At 38.8% G+C, this 19,292-nt stretch overlaps 1 protein-coding gene across 2 annotated transcripts in view; it reads right to left on the reverse strand.

The window, feature by feature from the left end:
* Positions 1-15,281, reverse strand: part of LOC127634533 (cyclin-dependent kinase 13-like) — a 30,149-nt gene extending 14,868 nt beyond the window's left edge. Inside the window, exons 1-11 of one of the 2 annotated variants that reach the window (XM_052114137.1) lie at positions 13,744-15,281; positions 8,380-8,943; positions 7,738-7,905; positions 2,969-3,108; positions 2,612-2,782; positions 2,306-2,495; positions 2,010-2,066; positions 1,784-1,885; positions 1,613-1,690; positions 369-485; positions 60-191 (exon numbers count right to left, since the gene is read on the reverse strand). In XM_052114137.1, coding sequence (XP_051970097.1) covers positions 60-191; positions 369-485; positions 1,613-1,690; positions 1,784-1,885; positions 2,010-2,066; positions 2,306-2,495; positions 2,612-2,782; positions 2,969-3,108; positions 7,738-7,905; positions 8,380-8,943; positions 13,744-14,786 — 2,762 coding nt within the window. In that variant the 5' untranslated portion in view covers positions 14,787-15,281. Of the gene's footprint in view, positions 1-59; positions 192-368; positions 486-1,612; positions 1,691-1,783; positions 1,886-2,009; positions 2,067-2,305; positions 2,496-2,611; positions 2,783-2,968; positions 3,109-7,737; positions 7,909-8,379; positions 8,944-13,743 lie in introns of both variants that reach the window. The other variant, XM_052114136.1, reaches the window with a different exon arrangement.
* Positions 15,282-19,292: the final 4,011 nt, after the last annotated feature.

Raw genomic sequence — 19,292 nt, forward strand, 5'->3', positions numbered from 1 at the left:
GATTGAATAAATAGAAGGGAACGTAAGGGGAAAATAGAGATAAAATAAAAAGCTCATACTCGGGTGGGGGCATCTTTTCTGGATCCACATCTTTGAGGAAGTCACTGTTGAGAGCTTGTTCTGCAGTGCAGCGCTTGTTCGGATCCAGCGCTAACATGTGGTCAAACAAGTCCAGGGCCATGAGAGGAATACTGAAACGTACAAATAAGAGTCACTGCAACAGCGGAGGTGCTCACTCAAACAAAAGCATATACATATACCCTCTGGGAAGTTGTCATCTATCAACTGTCAGATGCCATGAGTTATAGTTTAAACCTCAAGCCTTTTAAAACAGACTAAACAGGTTTCAATCCTTTCAGATTACTCACAAAGCAAACTCTTCTCTTAGCCTCCGCCGGTATTGTTTCTTTGGTTTCATAGTGTTGAAGTAGGGCAGCTTGATCACATCTGGCCACACGGCAGGGCAAGGGCTGCCACAGATACGGCTGGATTGGACACAGTTCAAAAGAGGTTACCTGAATGTCAGACTGCTAAAAGAGACCACTCTGAGACGCAGTATCATACAGTATCAAGTAGGAGTCAACCGATATGTTTTTTAATGGCAGATGCTGAAATCCAGAAAGCAGAGTGGCTGATACATCACAATTTAATAGCAAATGACACATACATAAATGGATAAAAAATGAATAAATTTTTTTAGCATTATATTTTCTCAAACTTTCACAAAACTTTAATTTGTAAAAATACAAATTTTTAAAAAGAAGATGTTGCTTGTTTTAGATGGTAGATAGCAGATTCTCCTGGATTCTGTTTAGTCTTGCCATTTTAATTATTGTCTGCACACAACAAATGTAATACATCAGGAAGGAAATAACAACATGTTAACATTAACAATCGCATTTTCTTACAAAAATAATCAAACTAACTGTTCATACAGTGCACAGTGAATATGACATTTAGCACACATGAAGTTGCTCTATCAAATGCGGATCCAGCGAGAGCAGCAATCTACTGACCGCTTCCAGTTTACTCAGCCCAGATCGCCTGCTTGAAGTGTCATGGACTGACCCTTATGCAACATTCGTGAGTTTGAGGGAAATCTAGGTCCAGGCTGACAGAATATGAACTTCAGAAGGAAAACATAGGAGTGCTCAACAGGAAGAAAACGCTGGATGTGTGCAAGTTTTATGACGTTTGTGAATTAAATCTGATTAAACTAAATATCTGCATATTTGAAAATGTTGTAAGATATTTGCTTTTTTATCATTAAACAAGACAGTTAACAGTTACAGGAAACTGTTGAGTAGATAGTGAGAATGAAACACACTTTTAACATCATGAGCTCATATGCGTCTCAGGGCAGTATAAATGAGACCATGTTGCACACCGGTCTATTGTTGTAGTAACACTATGGCACGTAGCAACAAAACAAACTGATTGGTCATTTATATGTCTCAGGCACCATCGCGGCTTAAGAGGCTAATCGAGCAAGTTTCGGGAAAATGTATCGACCATTTAAAAATACCAAATATCGTCTTGCCGATATATCGGTCAACCACTAGTATCAGTAATTGACATTTTGTCTCAATATGAATTCAGAAAACTGTGTTACCTTATCAGTTCTAGTTGTGCTAGCTCCTGGTTGGCCTGAAAAATGGGCTTCTTAGTGAAGAGCTCTCCCAGAATGCATCTGTGTGACATGAAGGGTTTTAATACCTAAAGCAGATGAAAACCTTACCATTTACACTCTGAAAAGAACTGCATTTTTTAACTGCTTCCTTACCCGCAGCTCCACACGTCAATGGCTGGCGTGTACCTCTCTTCTCCTAGCAGCAGCTCAGGTGGGCGGTACCACAGTGTGATCACTTTATTGGTGTAAGGTCGGCTGGAGAATGCAAAAGACAAGTCAGAGTTTGCTTAACTCAGTTTACACAACTCATAACAGCTGGTTTACTTGCTGAATCAAATAAGATGTTTCTTATTGTGGCTTGTTAAACAAGGGTACGTACCTCTCTTCAGAGTTGTACAGTCGAGCCAAACCAAAATCTGCCAGCTTTATCTGACCCCTGATGAATAGTACAAAAGGTGAAATTTTTCAGATGTTAGATTTGCTAAAGTATAAAGTTAAGACTAAATGTTTGGTCTAAAAATATTTATAGTTTTGGCCCATTTCACACAGCTTGTTAAGTTGCGCTGCAGCATTAACCGGTTCATGTGGCCAACAAAATATGTGCTGCTAATGCAGGCGGTGTAAAACAGGTCTTCTACATGTCCTCATTCATACCAGAATCTATTGTGCACTAACTTGTTATTGAGCAAGATATTGGAGCACTTGATGTCCCTGTGCAGGAAATTCTTGTTGTGGCAGTAATCCAGTCCCTCCAGCAGCTGCCTCATGAAAGATTTAATGTGGCTCTCGTTGAAGTGGACAAGACCAGACTCCAGGAGCCCCATAAGGTCGTGGTCCATGTACTCAAACACTAGGTAGAATGCCCCTTTTAGATTAAAACACAATCATTAGGACTAAATAAAATAGGGAAAACCTTTGAGAGTTCACACCATCAATAACTTTAAACTCCTGAGACGAAAGAAAAGGTCATTTCTGTGGTACCTTTGTCATTCTTGAAGTCCAAAGCATCCTCTTTGTCAGTGACTATCTCCTTCATGTTGATGATGCTCTTGTGGTTGAGTTGCCGCAAGATCTTGATCTCCCTGATGGCTGTGATGGGGAAGCCCTCCTTCTCGTTGTCCAAACGGACCTTCTTTAGTGCTACCAACTCAGCTAAGCAAGTTAGAAAGATGTTTAAACTATGCAACGTGATTAATAATCTCAGAATGCATTAGCATTACTTAGAATTGTAACAATGCAATATAAAACTGATTAAGTTCACGGTGCACTTCAGCAAAGATAGATGAAACAGCAATTTCAATTATGGTATTTTAAAGAAAGAATTAAGAACATCCTTACCAGTATCTTTGTCCTTGGCTTTGTACACCTGCCCGTAAGTACCTTCTCCAGTGATCCCAATGATTTCAAACTTGTCAACACACCGTTTTCCCCAGTCTATCTCTGTCTCCTTGATTTCCCCAAAGCGTGGACCACAAATTCTGAAATGCAACCATAAACTAAATTCATATTTTATACTACAACACTGATAACTAGGTAAAAGTTTATCAACACTTGGATGTTGGCTTGACAAAGCCTTGTCTGAAAGTTTAAATTAGATTTAAAGGTTTGAAGATTGATTGTTATATACATTACAGTAAGACAATCCGCCAGCTAGCTATCTAGATAGTCAGACAGATTGTCACATAGACTTTCGGATAGATAAACCATCAGATAGGCAGAGTACCAAGAATGCAGAGAACAGACTTGCATTTTATGAAGACCAATCTTGCCAAGCTACCTTTGAGAGAACAAACTCTGAAGGACAGGAGGACATAGAACACATCTATTGTGAGTTTTGAGAGGTGCTGCGATCTTCCTGTTGCGCTATTGCCCAACCCAGCACATTTATAGCCATTGTGAAAATACTATCATCACACACCAGTGAAAGTATTTTTAGCATCACATCAGTGAGGTTTTGCAGGACTAATTAAAGAATTAAGTCTGTTAATACTCTTTTCCTCCCATGTGTTTATTACTTTATTAAAATGATGCCCAAAAAAACAACATGTGGACTTACTATAACAACGCTCATGAGCCATCAGACTTTCACAATCTTGCAGTGGGAAACACTCTAGGGAAACAAATGGGTTCTTGCCCACAAGTCACCATCTGATGCATCCTAGATATTTAACCTGATCAAGAACACATCCAGTTAAGCGCACTCGGAACTTGCATTCATGAGTATTGTAATTGAACTTTGGCAGTGGATGATGACGTCGGAGTCCACGAGAATGTAAGTACACATAAGAGCACACATTGAGAAACATCCTTGAAGATCAGAGGCCTTCCGTTTTTGACAGTTGGAGTTTGAATTAACAAGCATTCCAATGGCCTGTTTGAATGTTCCGTCAATTTAAGTCGATGGGATATTTGACCGTCCACTGTGCGAAAACCGTAAGTCTGATCAGGTAGAAAAGACATGGCACACTTTTCTAGAACCGTCTGAAGGTCTGTCCCAGGTTTGGTGGATGTAACTTGAAAGCTCAAGGTGTTAAAAATGTTGGTCTTGGTTTATGGATAAAAACAAACAAAACTCTAAACTAATTTTGTAATAATTTTGGCAAGATTTGAGGTTGGCTTAATTATGACTTTGAAAGTGTAAAATAGTTGATAGCTTGAAGGTTTCACATTCCCTAAAAACAGACAGAAACCATGAGACAGGTAGATGGACAGATAGACAAAGATAGTTAGTTTGCGAGTTAGTAGTTTTGACAGCTAAAGATTCAAATCTGTCCATGTAAATGTAGGGTATTTTGAGGATATTCGATTGTCCACCACTGGAAAAGTCCGATAAGTTAGAAAAGACATAGCACACTAAGCCTGAACTAGGGCTGTCACGATTACTCAATTTAATTAGATAAAAAATTATTATTGATTACAAAATTGTCAAATCAACAAATCGTTAATAAGGCGTAAGTGACGCAGTCCACGGACAAGGGTCCAAACACATAACGAAAAGAGGTGCAACTGTGTGAGAGCACTTAACTTTAGATTTGAAAAACCATGCAGGACCATAACATCACGGAAATGCAACAGAACTCAAAAGATGACATTGTTTTCACAGACCCACTGAACACATGGGTCACTGCATGAGATTTGCGGTGCTAAGCATCCAGAGGCAAGTCATTCATTCCCACGTAGGGCATGCTGAACTCAGCAAAAAAACACATTGGAAACCTATCTACACAACTGTTTGTAATAAAGGCTTTTATGATGCAACATAAAATAAAGTAATGACAAAGACGTCCGTCGGACTTGATTAAAGTTACACATGCAGTGACAGATGCAAACACTTTCTGCTCGCTAATCAGACTGAATCCAGATGATCGAAGGTTATTTTCGGCAGATTGTGATTTGGGTTCTGTGTAAAGGAATTACCATTTAAATGTAATTTCCCTCCTCATGGAAATTAGATTTCACGATGATTAAGTTTTTAATAGTTTGCAATGCCCTACTTCCGATAAATATTTTATAGTTTGTGGCCATTATCAAAGGTAAAACTCAATGAGGGAACCCAGAGAACATTATTGACTAAATAACCCGCAGCTCTATATAAATGTCAGTCAAAGCTCAACATGAGCCTTTAAAGCCACATGGCTTTTAATATTGTTAACAGTGAGGGAGCCTGGATATCTCAGTGAGTATTGATGCCAACTACCACCCCTGGAGTCGCAAGTTTGAATCCAGGGTGTGCTGAGTGACTCCAGCCAGGTCTCCCAATTAACCAAATTGGCCTGATTGCTATGGAGAGTAGAGTCACATGGGGTAACCTCCTCGTGGTGATGATTAGAGGTTCTCACTCTCAATTGGGCGTGTAGGATGTTGTGCTTGGAGAGTAGCATGAGCCTTCACATGCTGTGAGTCTCCGCGGTGTCATGCACGACGAGCCATGTGATAAGATGCGCAGATTGATGTTCTCAAAGCGGAGGCACTTGCCACCCGGATTGAGTTGAGTAACCGCGCCACCACAAGGACCTACTATGTAGTGGGAATCTGGCATTCCAAATTGGAAGAGAGAAAAAAAGTGTGTGTGTGTGTATAATATATATATATATATATATACACACACATACATACACATACATACACACACTCACCTAAAGGATTATTAGGAACACCATACTAATACTGTGTTTGACCCCCTTTCGCCTTCAGAACTGCCTTAATTCTACGTGGCATTGATTCAACAAGGTGCTGAAAGCATTCTTTAGAAATGTTGGCCCATATTGATAGGACAGCATCTTGCAGTTGATGGAGATTTGTGGGATGCACATCCAGGGCACGTAAGCTCCTGCTCCACCACATCCCAAAGATGCTCTATTGGGTTGAGATCTGGTGATTGTGGGGGCCATTTTAGTACAGTGAACTCATTGTCAAGTTCAAGAAACCAATTTGAAATGATTCGAGCTTTGTGACATGGTGCATTATCCTGCTGGAAGTAGCCATCAGAGGATGGGTACATGGTGGCCATAAAGGGATGGACATGGTCAGAAACAATGCTCAGGTAGGCCGTGGCATTTAAACGATGCCCAATTGGCACTAAGGGGCCTAAAGTGTGCCAAGAAAACATCCCCCACACCATTACACCACCACCACCAACCTGCACAGTGGTAACAAGGCATGATGGATCCATGTTCTCTTTCTGTTTATGCCAAATTCTGACTCTACCATCTGAATGGCTCAACAGAAATCGAGACTCATCAGACCAGGCAACATTTTTCCAGTCTTCAACTGTCCAATTTTGGTGAGCTCTTGCAAATTGTAGCCTCTTTTTCTTATTTGTAGTGGAGATGAGTGGTACCCAGTGGGGTCTTCTGCTGTTGTAGCCCATCCGCCTCAAGGTTGTGCGTGTTGTGGCTTCACAAATGCTTTACTGCATACCTCGGTTGTAACGAGTGGTTATTTCAGGCAAAGTTGCTCTTCTATCAGCTTGAATCAGTCGGCCAATTCTCCTCTGACCTTTAGCATCAACAAGGCATTTTCGCCCACAGGACTGCCGCATACTGGATGTTTTTCCCTTTTCACACCATTCTTTGTAAACCCTAGAAATGGTTGTGCGTAAAAATCCCAGTAACTGAGCAGATTGTGAAATACTCAGACCGGCCCGTCTGGCACCAACAACCATGCCACGCTCAAAATTGCTTAAATCACCTTTCTTTCCCATTCTGACATTCAGTTTGGAGTTCAGGAGATTGTCTTGACCAGGACCACACCCCTAAATGCATTGAAGCAACTGCCATGTGATTGGTTGATTAGATAATTGCATTAATGAGAAATTGAACAGGTGTTCCTAATAATCCTTTAGGTGAGTGTATATATATATATATATAGTTAGTGTTGCATGTAAGTGATAGTTTAATCATTTAAAAGTGATTGTAAAATAGTTTATATAATATAATAGTTTTGTAACAACCTAAATATACAAGATTGGTGGGCTAACATTGCTTCTGAAAAAATAATTTCCATGGCCTGCTTTCCCATATTTGAGTTCCAAACTGAAATATCTAGATCATGTTGAACTAGTTAAAGAAAAAGCAGATCTTGCATTAAAAAACAAATAAATGTTGTGCTCACATGGAGTAGCCAATCGGTCAACTTGAATAATACAGTAGGCCTATAATTTTTTTTTATATTATAGATCTGCTTTGGGTGTCTTTTGGCTTCAGATATCGTTTGCACAATCATTTTGTTGTTGTTATTCTATCATAGAGTACATCAAATCTTTTGAACTAATGAACACATTTTAGCCAAACATGACTTCACCTTGACAACTATATGCAATCAGAGTTATGAAATATTTTTTTTATGATTAATTGTCAGAATAATCATTAGATGACTCGAGTCCCAAAATAATCAAGAGTGACAGCCCATCTGAACAGTCTGAAAGTCTGTGCCAAGTTTGGTGGGTGTAGGCTGAAAGATCTAGAAGGATTTATAATTGATCATTTTGGTCTTGGTTTAAGGATTTTGGTAAAACCCTAAACTACATCTGTAGACTACCAGTATGTTGGCTTTGTCAAGTCAACATTATGATAATAGTGATGAGAAGGGCTTGAATGACAACATACTTTGGTCTCTTGCGTGGGATGGGGATCTTTTTATCATCTGGCAAGCTAGGGGGTGAACCTGATGTGATGCCAGGGAGCTCTGGAGGAAGAGGGAGGTCCATGAGAAGGTGACGGGCTTTCCTCTCTGGTTTCTTCTTCCCTGTGAGGGCCGATGAGATGTCCTTCAAGCTACTGATATGGAGAGTGAAAAAAGATAGTCAAAGTAGCATCAGTGGAATTGTCATAATATCAAAGAATTGAAAATATCCAACAGTGTTAAAGACACATTTCCCAAACTAGTAAACAGTGACCAATCTGTAGCTTGAGTTAATCAGTAAAGGGGTCATTTAATTTGTTCTCACTGAGGTCTACTTATAATGTAAATGTGGTTGGTCATATGTTAATGTTTTAGGTTTCTGATGTCACAAAGGAGAGTTACAGAATGAACCCTTCTTGCAGCTTATTTTCAACAAATTATATTTTTGGACTGGGGGAGAAAGTTTAAAGGGCTGAAAGTTACTGTATATTTGTTAAGTACATACAACTCTTATTACAAAGAATCAAAGAAAAGAACTGTCTGAAGCTTTTTACAGCCAATACAAATGATTGGCCGATCAGTGCATCTATAGTCAGAACCTCTCTTTTGAAAATAATGAGCCTCACCTGATGCTTCCATCCAGATGATCCAGGTTGTTGGGTGCTGCAGGAATGGAGCTCTGAGAGCTGACAGCAATACCAGCTGCTTTCTCCTTGTCCTTCTCTTTAACCAGCATGGACTGGCCTCCTTTCTTTTTCTCCTCCTTTACCTTACCATCTCTGCTGGACTGCAAGGTGTCAGAGATCCTCTTGGCAGGTCTATCTACAGGGGATTGTGGCTGACTAGAAACCGGAGTTCTGGGGCCTTTCTCGGACACAGGTGGTGGTGAGGGTGGTCTAGACTTCTTGGCTGAGTGGTTGGTGACTGGGCTGGGCTGGGGGGCACTGGTGGAGGATGAGGAACCCTTGGTCGGGGTGGAGGCATTGCTGGAGTTTTTGACACGGGCAGCCTCGGCCGCTTTAGCTTTCTTCTGCTTGCTGAGCTCAGCTGCCAGGCTACTCTTCAGGGTCAAGTTGCTAGGGGACAGGCTGGAGGGGCGGCTGCGGGAACGCGAGTGGCGGTGGCGACTGTGTGAGCGAGAATGACGCGACGACTGATATGGGCTCCGGCTACGTGATTTTCCCGTCCGTCTGAAACACACAACATCAGACGAGACAAATACCAGAACATATTAATTTATGTGCATATGATTTACTCTATTCCATGCAACAAAACACAATGAAAGCAGCAGTGACTTGTGCTGATCGATCATATATTCCAAAATATTGTGAGAAAAGGTACCAATACTTTAGATCCCTGTATCAACATTTTATTAATCTATTTGTGAATTCATATCATGACCAACAGTTCAATAATGAGATCGGCATTTCTTAGTGCAATCAGAGCTGCTTCTGTGGTGCATGAGAGATTGAAAGTGAATTCACAGATTCACCATAAAGGGGAACAATACAAAAACAAGTCTAGTAAACACTGTTCAGCAACAAACATCAGGTTCTTTCACCCACTAATGTTCAGTATGAAAAAATTCCATTAGACATTTATTTAGCAGACTTTTTTTAGTCAAAGCTACTTCAAAATGCAGAGATTAGGCATACGTACATTTCCTGTAGTTATGAAACCACATATAAATACTGTTACCATGATACATTGGAAGTTACATTTTGAAGTGAGCTTATAAACTTTAAATTAGAGGTAAACCGATATATAATTTTTACAGATTAATCTGTGCTGATAATATTTTTTTAGAACTATCGGTTTTCAGCAAAAATCTATGCAGATTTTTTTTATTATTCCTCCGCATTCCTCCACGTTCCTCTGTGGCTGGCACGATTTTGATTAGATAATCAAGTATTCTACATTGAAGCGAGGGCCTCCAAAGAAAAATGTGACTGTGTAGAAACGTTGTGTCTCTAAACTTCATATCTTGTTAATAATAATAAAAAACCTTACTCCTCATTAAACCTCATCTGGTAAAATATATACACAACCTCTTCATCTGGTGAATATTAAGCTATAAAAAGCTTAATTTGTTAAATACTTCAATATAGAGCATTTTAATGGAGCCAAGTCTGTGTAATTTCAAAATAAAAGTCCCTTGTCTATTTTGGGCATGTTTACGGTTCACACATTATGAACCAATCTTTATTAAAATAAAATTGAGATTTTGGTAGAACAATAAACTGAATCTGGGATTTTATTCATGTTGGACTCTTGTAACCTCTATGCCTGTGCCCATTATAATATAGTGTTTTTTAACATCCTTTCAATCAAATTTAAAATCTACCAGCCGATTAATCATTTATCTGCCTTTTCCGGCACTTTAGTTATCATTATCGGCAAAATCCACTATTGGTCGACCTCTACATGAATACTTGAATTCGCTAAAAGCGATGATGGAGCTGCATTAAGAAACTTAAAAAATAGCTGCTCACAGACCATTTGGAATGTTTATCACCAACAGAGCATTTGTGAAGGAATGAGAAACTTCCTGTGGCCTTTACACAGAAATCAGCTTTACAACAAACACTTGTAGAATTCACAAAAGGGAAATAACCAAAAAAGGGGAAGCAAACCATATATACATTTGAAGTCAGAATTTTACATAGAATTAGTTTGAAGTAATTCAAACTTATTTTTTAACCACTCCACAGATTTCTTATTAGCAAACTGTAGTTTTGACAAGTTGTTTAGGACACCTACTTTGTGCATGACATGAGGAATTTTTCCAACAATTGTTTACAGACAGATTGTTTCACTTTTAATTGACAATAACACAATTCAAGTGGGTCAGAAGTTTATATAAACAATAGTATGCAAGTATAAACACCACGCAACCATGCAGCCATCATAATGCTTAGGAAGGAGATGAATTCTATCTCCTAGAGACACGTAGTTTGGTGTGAAAAGTGCAAATCAATCCCAGAAGCAAAGGGAACTTTTGAAGATGCTGGTAGAAACCGGTAGACAAGTATCTATATCCACAGTAAAACGAGTCCTATATTGACATATCCCGAAAGGCTGCTCAGCAAGGAAGAAGCCACTGCTCCAAAAACGTCATAAAAAAAAGCCAGACTACAGTTTGCAAGTGCACATGGGGACAGAGATATTGTCCTGTGGTCTCATGAAATACAAATTTTAATGTTTGGCCATAATGACCATCGTTATGTTTGGAGGAAAAAGCGTGAGGCTTGCATGCCGAAGAACACTATTCCAACCGTGAAGCACGTGGGTGGCAGCATCATGTTGTGGGGGGTGCTTTGCTGCAGGAGGGACCGATATATTGAAGCAACATCAAGACATCAGCCAGGAAGTTAAAACTTGGTCGCAAATAGGTCTTCCAAATGGACAATGACTAAAGGATACCTCCAAAGTTGTGGCAAAATGGCAAAGCCAAGGTATTGGAGTGGCCATCACAAAGCCTCAATCTGATTTTGTGGGCAGAAGTGAAAAAGCGTGTGTGAGCAAGGAGGCCTACAAACCTGACTCAGTTACACCAGTTCTGTCTGGAGGAATGGCCCAAAATTCCAGCAACTTATAGTGAGAAGCTTGTGGAAGGCTACCCAAAACGTTTGACTAAAGTTAAACAATGCTACCAAATACTAACCAAGTGTATGTAAACATCTGACCGACTGGGAATGTGATGAAAGATATAAAAGCTGAAATAAATAATTCTCTACTATTATTCTGATATTTTTTCACATTCTTAAAATAAATTAGTGATCCTAACTAACCTAAGACAGGGAATGTTTTTACAATTAAATGTCAGGAATTGAGAAAAACTGAGTTTAAAATATTTGGCTAAGATGTATGTAAACTTCTGACCTCAAATGTATATCTTTGCCTGAAGGAGAGTTTGTGAACACTGCTTCTGCTGTTTGCAGTTTAATCATTTGATAGCTGAAATCAATACAACATCCTATAAAAACGTAGCTGTAGGACTTCATTTGCTTCTCAAACTGAGATTGACCTTATATTTACAAACATTAATATGCCTAATATAACAACTTACACAGACCTACATAAACCCACAGAAAACAAACTGGTTGTCTCTGTGGGAAAATAAGTCTTCTAAATGTTTCACATTTGACAAATGTTTACCAGTTTTTGTTAACACATGGGGTTGAAAGTCATTATTTAGGCTAGTTTTAGACAGTAGCCAACATGGAGTAAAGTTTTAATCTTCAACCTTCAGTGTGTTGCTCAAGGCCTGGTGTTGCTCATGTGAGCACAGCCAATTGGTGCCACGTGTGTGGGTCATTCTTGATACATGTCGAAAGAGACATCAGTTGATGAAAAGCCCATTTTAAAGTAGACATTAATCAGACATGCCTTTTACAGTTTCATCCCAATACTTTTAAATGGTTTGAGCACACTTAAAAATGAAGTTAAGCAATTTCCTCAACAACAGAGCAGTGAAATCAGTGAGCAACATGACAGACTGTCATCATGTAATGCATCCACAACAACAGTTACAAAAAATAACGGCACAACATGACTGCATTTTCATTTCGGAGGTGTCTCATGTCGAATAATGCATTATTGAAGTTTTATTTGAATTAAAGTAAAAGACATTTGAGTTAGAGGACATTCTGTACACAAACATAGTTGCAGACCCTTGTGTTGTACGTCTCACAACTTCAGAAAGTTATAAAAAAAAAAATGTCCAAATTACACCAAAAAAAACTAAATCTATACTTTCAGACCCTTGCAAACTAATAATTTTTATTTGATAGCAAAAAACAATATTCCCTTGACGACAAACTGTTCTAAAAGCATTATGTTTAGCTTCTCACGACTTCAAGCCAATTATATATAATTTCAATAAATATTACCATATAGGGGGCCTAACATTTAACCATGGTAACCATAATTAGCAGTATAAAATCATAATAAAATCTACTTCAGATATTTAAGCTTTCTGTCATGTAGGCAAATTCATTTATATGATATTGTTGGGGTGATTCTCATGAAACCTGTCCATAAAATGTCCTGGTCCTGTTTTCAGTACTCCAAATGAAAAGAAAAGTTATTTTTTGCATATTGAAAATGAAGCCTATTTTATGGCCATTAGGATCTTTAACATTGTGATATTTTCATGACAGTAATGCATATTTTACCCCATAATTCTCATTACAGCAACGCAAATAAAAGGATATATTATTTACGTTATTATGTATTTAATGTCATAATAGTACTCCCTTGGTACTGAGTTTCAATTTCACAGATTTTAATTTTAAAAATTAGAATAATTGTACAACAGCATCTTTAATTTATTGTAGTACATTCAAAATGACTGTGTTATGTAATAAGATTTATCATGGAATACAATGATAAAAGTAACAGTAAAACGTCATTAGGCGTTACGGTAACGAATGCTTAATTTAAAAAAAAAAACCTGTATGGACCTAAACGTATGTTTCATTGTTTATGCAAAATATATTTTATTGATTTGTTCAGTATTTTGAAGGTTCGGTGAGGGATTTTTTTCATGAAAGGTAAGCAGAAAATGTTCCTACTCCCTGATAAGTGTCATGAGATATCTCACTTGTCTCTGTAAACAGCAAACAAAAATGTGTCCAATAATTTTACACGTTCTCATAGTATTGAAGTGGCAAATAATTTTTGAGGCTTAATGCTTTTTTATGCCATGTTGTTTACAACAGTTGTCAGTTGAGGGCGCCATTATGCTGCTGAAGTTTTTGACCAAATCTCAATGGACATTATCATGACAGGTTTCGTAAGGATCACCAAGTTACGACAGTTTTACTGTATTAACTGTGTTTTTTTGGAAACCGGTTACCATGGTGGATTTTTGTAAGGGTTGATTGCAAACAAATAGAAAACAAAAAAGCAACCTGCCCCCAATACTTTGCCAGTATAAATAGTTAAAAAGCCCACTATAAGTGCAAACAATAGCCCCGTTGTCTTACCTGACGTCCGGACTGGGGCTCGTGGACTTCCTGTACGGGCTCTTGGAGGAGCGTCTCCGCTGGCCGTACGGGCTGGAGGTGAACTCACTCTGCTCGTGGGGACTGTGTCGGCCGTAGCTCGGAGACCTGCGCCAGTACGGGCTTGTCGGCGAGCGCTTCCTCTTACTACTGGAGTACGAACTCGGTGACTTTGAAACGTTACAGGCACCGTGCAAATCCCGACCGTAGTAGATCGAGTTAGGAGACGGTCTTTTAGGGCTTCTCCTGGATATAAATTGGTAGTTTGTATCAGGGGACTGGTATCCATAGGAATAGGATGTTCCGTAAGGACTTTCCGCCGCTTTGAAGCTCGGACTGGTTCTCTTATAGGCCCGGAGTTCTTCCCGGTCGTCCCTGTAGGCTTGTGGCGTTTCCCTATACGCAGAAGGGGGGTCTTTCTCGGACTTCGACCTGCTTTTGTGTCGTTTGGACTCCTTTTTGTCCGTAAGGGACGAGGCTGATGAAGGCTTCCTCCCGTTGCTGTCGTGATTCCTCACGACGCTGCGGGACTTGAACGCCACGTCTCGCTCCTTCCTCTTCATCTCCCTCTCCGGTCTGCCTTTCTCCGCCGATCCGCCACTTTCTTCCCTCCTCGGGTAAGATGACTCGTGCTCTCTCCTGCTCCTCCTGTGCGGCGTGGAAGCTCCGCCGAAGCTGGACTCCTGGAGCTCGGCTTCGCTCAGCCGGTCCACAGGCGGCGTGTCGGTTCTGGGTGACGGGCTGGCGGAGAAGCGCTCGGACTGCGAGCTCACATCATCATACTCCACCAGAGTCCGTACATCCCCGTCATCGCGATAAACCACCTCTTGCTGTTGCCACAGCTGCTGCCTCTCCCGGGCGTGCTTGTGTTTCTTCCTCCGGGAGGAGGAGGACGCTGATCGCCCCTTCTCCCGCTGTTTCTCCCGGTGGCCCCCGGTCTTACTCCGTCGCTCCTCTCTCTGGCTCCTTTGTGCCGGCGGGATTCTCCCCCGACCTTCACGGGGAATGATCTCAGAGTTAGGCATTTAATATTCCACTTTGATCACTCTGAAATGCGTCTGTTTCAGTCCCCGGCAAACAAAGCACAACATTTGAAACCCACTTTTAGCACAGTTAGCTCAAATAGCAGCACTTTCTCTTTCCCTGTGATCACACACCGACCAATACCGTCCAGATCACACCGAATCCAACGCGTTTAACCATCCCGACGCACATCAACCTAAAAATAATAATTGAAAGGGGCCAGAAATGCCAATAAAAGGCTCGGCGATGCCGGTCATAATCCAGTTGCGCGCATATAATGAAAATATTTTGTTAGCCAGCCAATGCTAATTTACAGAATATTCCGCACAACAGACTTTAAATCAGCCTCCATGGCTTGGATAACGCTGTCTCCCAGTGACGAGTTAAAATGGCTTGTTTTCAGCGCCTAAAGAGGTTTCACAAAAGAAAATCCCATCGAAAACGACAGATTAATCCACACATACTTGTGCGGGGCTCAAACTTCTTGACGCCCTCTCACAACGACTCACTTACAAGGAAGTAGCACGCAGGCTAGATCACTGTTGAGTTCACTTCTGCAGATTCCACAAAAGACAAATCTAACGTAGCCCAAATATTTGAATTTATTAATCTTTTTTTTTTGTATAGATATAATTGAAGTGAAAAAAGAAATAGCCAAATCACCCAGCTATGGCGATAAGTACAACTGTTGTCATTCAATAGAATAAACAAAAGTAGCGAATCACGCAAAGGGAACCGATTGCTAGCGCTACTGCCGCCTGTAGGCCTTTGCTCTTTGAGGCCTTCATTAGATGTGCTCTATCAGTGGCAACTCATAAAGCTTGCAAACATATGCCGCTGGCAATAGAGGGCGCCACCATGTGTCTCCTATTATGTGACAATTTATCCATGCAACAGTTCAGAAATATAACTCTAAATTATGTTTTAAAGAAATTGGTCTGTAGATTGTGAATGAAACAGTGCAAATATTTATATAAATGTTATATGATAATCAAAATAATCTGTGTCAAAAGATGTTTAAACCCCTTGAGCAATGCCTTATCTTTAGATCGACCTTTGGTCAGCAGATCAGCAGTGTATAAACAATAGTGGCCTACCTGATATCTAGATTATGTAATCAGATTACAAACCCCAAGTACTTGTATTACATTTTACACTGGCAGGCAACATTTTGGAATAATGTACAGATTTTGCTCTTATGGAAAGACATTTTTATTTGTATTCACCAAAGTGGCATTCAGCTGATCACAATGTATAGTCAGGACATTGATAACGTGAATATTACTATTACAATCCTCTTAAACTACTTCTACTACTATTCTCATAGAAAAACCTCCATGTGCAGCAATGACAGTTTTGCAGATCCTTGACATTCTAGCTGTCAGTTTGTCCAGATACTCAGGTGACATTTCACCCCACACTTCCTGTAACACTTGCCATAGATGTGACTGTCTTGTCGGGCACTTCTCTCGTACCGTACAGTCTAGCTGATCCCACAAAAGCTCAATGGGGTTAAGATCCATAACACTCTTTTCAAATTATCTGTTGTTCAATGTCTGTTTCTTTGCTCACTCTAACATTTTCTTTTTGTTTTTCTGTTTCAAAAGTGGCTTTTTCTTTGAAATTCTTCCCATAAGTCCTGCACTCCTGAATCTTCTCTTTACTGTTGTACATGAAACTGGTGTTGAGCGGGTAGAATTCAATGAAGCTGTCAGCTGAGGACATGTGAGGCATCGCTTTCTCAAACTAGAGTCTCTGATGTCCTTATCCTCTTGTTTAGTTGTACATCTGGTCTTCCACATCTCTTTCTGCCCTTGTTAGAGGCAGTTGTCCTTTGTCTTTGAAGACTGTAGTGTACACCTCTGTATGAAATCTTCAGTTTTTTGGCAATTTCAAAGCTGTTTGTTTTTTGCCATTTTTGACCTTATATTGACCTTTCTTTTTGTACTACACTTGCATGCTAAATGCTTTTAACTTGAAATATGAAGTAAAATAACTCATTTTAATTGTCTTCGGCTGTACTTAAAATAGATTTTTTTCCCTACTCAAACAATCAAGTATTTTTATAGAGTTGATTACATTACCTATCAGCCAACTGTAATAACTAGTGCATCATTTATTGATTATACTACTGGATTTAAAAAAAGTGGTCTAAGAAAGAACCTGAAATATGTGCAACAGGCATAGCCATGTAGCACTGTTTAAAGTAAAATAGTTGTAAAGAGGTTTCAAGTAGTGTAAAGAAAATTTGATATTAAAGTTGTACCCCAAATACTAGCCTTTCACTTATTGGACAGTTATTTAAAAAGTTTGATTTAATCACCTTAAACAAAACTGAAAATAACATTGAGGATTTCAGGGATTTACATTACTACATACATTTGTAACATGTGTTTAATGCAGGCATTTTTGGAGGTTTATTGGGATGTGCAGCACAAGTAAGTGTTATTTATTCTTTGTTTACATGTATTGTGATTTAAAACATTGATATATTGTGATCTTTTACTGACTTGTTTGTCATTCGTCTGCACTGACTTGCACAACGGCTCCAACCTTGTCATAAACAAGACCACAATGCACTGTTTGTTTGTCGGACGTGGTCAGTTAGATCATTGTTCGGTTCTCAATTTAGGGGAAAGAGGGTAGAGATTTGGCCTGAGTCAAGCACCACTGATGTCGTGTGAAATTGGGATGCCAACTATGGCAGATGTAGAAAAGGAAATCCCACCTTAAAAGCCAATCTCCTTTTAGATTTAGCTGGACCAGCCTGAAAAATAGCATTTTTTGTCCGATATGAGCTATAGAAGCCCAATTTATGATTCCAGTGTTGTCAGATTGTACTGCTGATTTGAAATATGTTCTTCGATCATAATCTTGACCAACCGTTTTGGAGATTTCGGTCTCTTCCCCATTTAAGTAGATAGGAGCTGTGCACTTGTACACATTTTTGTCCAACTCACCTTTAAGGCTGAGCTACACATACATTAAAGACATTTTTGTTTGTTTGATAACTTTTCTAACAAACGCTTAAGTGTCAGGATTGAATGGTTGATTGTTTTTTTATTAGGAATTATTATACGATAACAGACTTGCACTTAAAATGTGAAACAGGCTAAAAAAAAGTTATGGCAAAATTACTTAAATTAAATTTTTGGTGATTTTAATTGTTGAAAACAGTCAGGAAGTTCAAGACCTCTGAGGTGCAAAGGTCACACCTTCACACCTCATTAATAATTTTGAGGATACAACATATCTAAAGACACATTATTGTTTTCAAAACTGGATGAAAATTAGTCCAATTCCTAGTCCTATTTTTTAATTATCAACAATCCTCTTAAATATATAAAAATACTCACATGTTCTCATTGTCGTTCGTCTTGGGTAACATAGTGTTAGTTTTTAATAATCCTTTAAGCACCTTTGTTTTACGAAGATGACAAATAGCAAATTGCTTTTCGCAAAAGCAGTGTTAATATACATACATATATTTTTATTAAAACGTGCAATAAGTAATCCAGAAATGATCAGATTTGATGTAATTTAGATGACCTAAAAAGTGCAAAAAAAAAAAAATTACAATACCAATTACAATTTTGGTATTGTGTAATCATGCTCGATTACATTTCAGAAGTAATCTACCCAACACTGTCTACAGGAGGGTGAATGCTTGTTTCATCCCTCGCTGGGCTTAAGGTTCTTCTTAGTCAGATCTTTTGATATGCTGTCATTAAAATAAAATATCCATAAGCACTGATGTGTTCTTTACATGAATAATTATTAGTACAAAAGGTTAACGTCACCATGTTGGAAATTATAGAATTATATACACCATGCAAAAGAGAAGTGTATTTCCTTTTCTATTTTTATTAACAAAATGTTATTTTTTTCCCCCAGTGATTTGCAGAACAAGAATTGGATCATTTCAGGCAATTGTGGAATTGATGCCTTTACAGTGTTTTTTTTTAAAATTATTATTCTAGTACAGTCAAAAAAAAAAAAAAAAAACACATAGCAATAAGATATTATTTTTATGTTAATATTTAAGCATACACATAACATAAGTGTAAATCATTTGTATAGAAGATATGCAAGTGGTTAAAGGAGAAAAGAAAATATAATACAAAACAAATAATATATGAATGAAATTCAGAAAGAAATTCAGATACATTTATTTTATTAGAAAATAGAACAAAAGCCGTGTTCATTTTGCCGTTGGAAATTGCACTTTTGCCAGTCCTTAAAGAAAAATAATGAACTTAAGCGGTTTACAATTTTACACACTACAACTGAAAATTAGCTATATATTCTGTATATTTTACACTGATATATTATTTTACCTGCTGCACACACACACACACACACACACACACACACACACACACACACACACACACACACACACACACACACACAATATTTTTAACAGAACACCCTTCCCTTTAAAATACACATATTCCTCCTCGACACACATCCATGCTTCACACATACACAAACAAGTACACATAAAT

This window comes from Xyrauchen texanus, chromosome 41, assembly GCF_025860055.1.
Source record: "Xyrauchen texanus isolate HMW12.3.18 chromosome 41, RBS_HiC_50CHRs, whole genome shotgun sequence".
In the NCBI taxonomy this organism is placed as follows: domain Eukaryota; kingdom Metazoa; phylum Chordata; class Actinopteri; order Cypriniformes; family Catostomidae; genus Xyrauchen; species Xyrauchen texanus.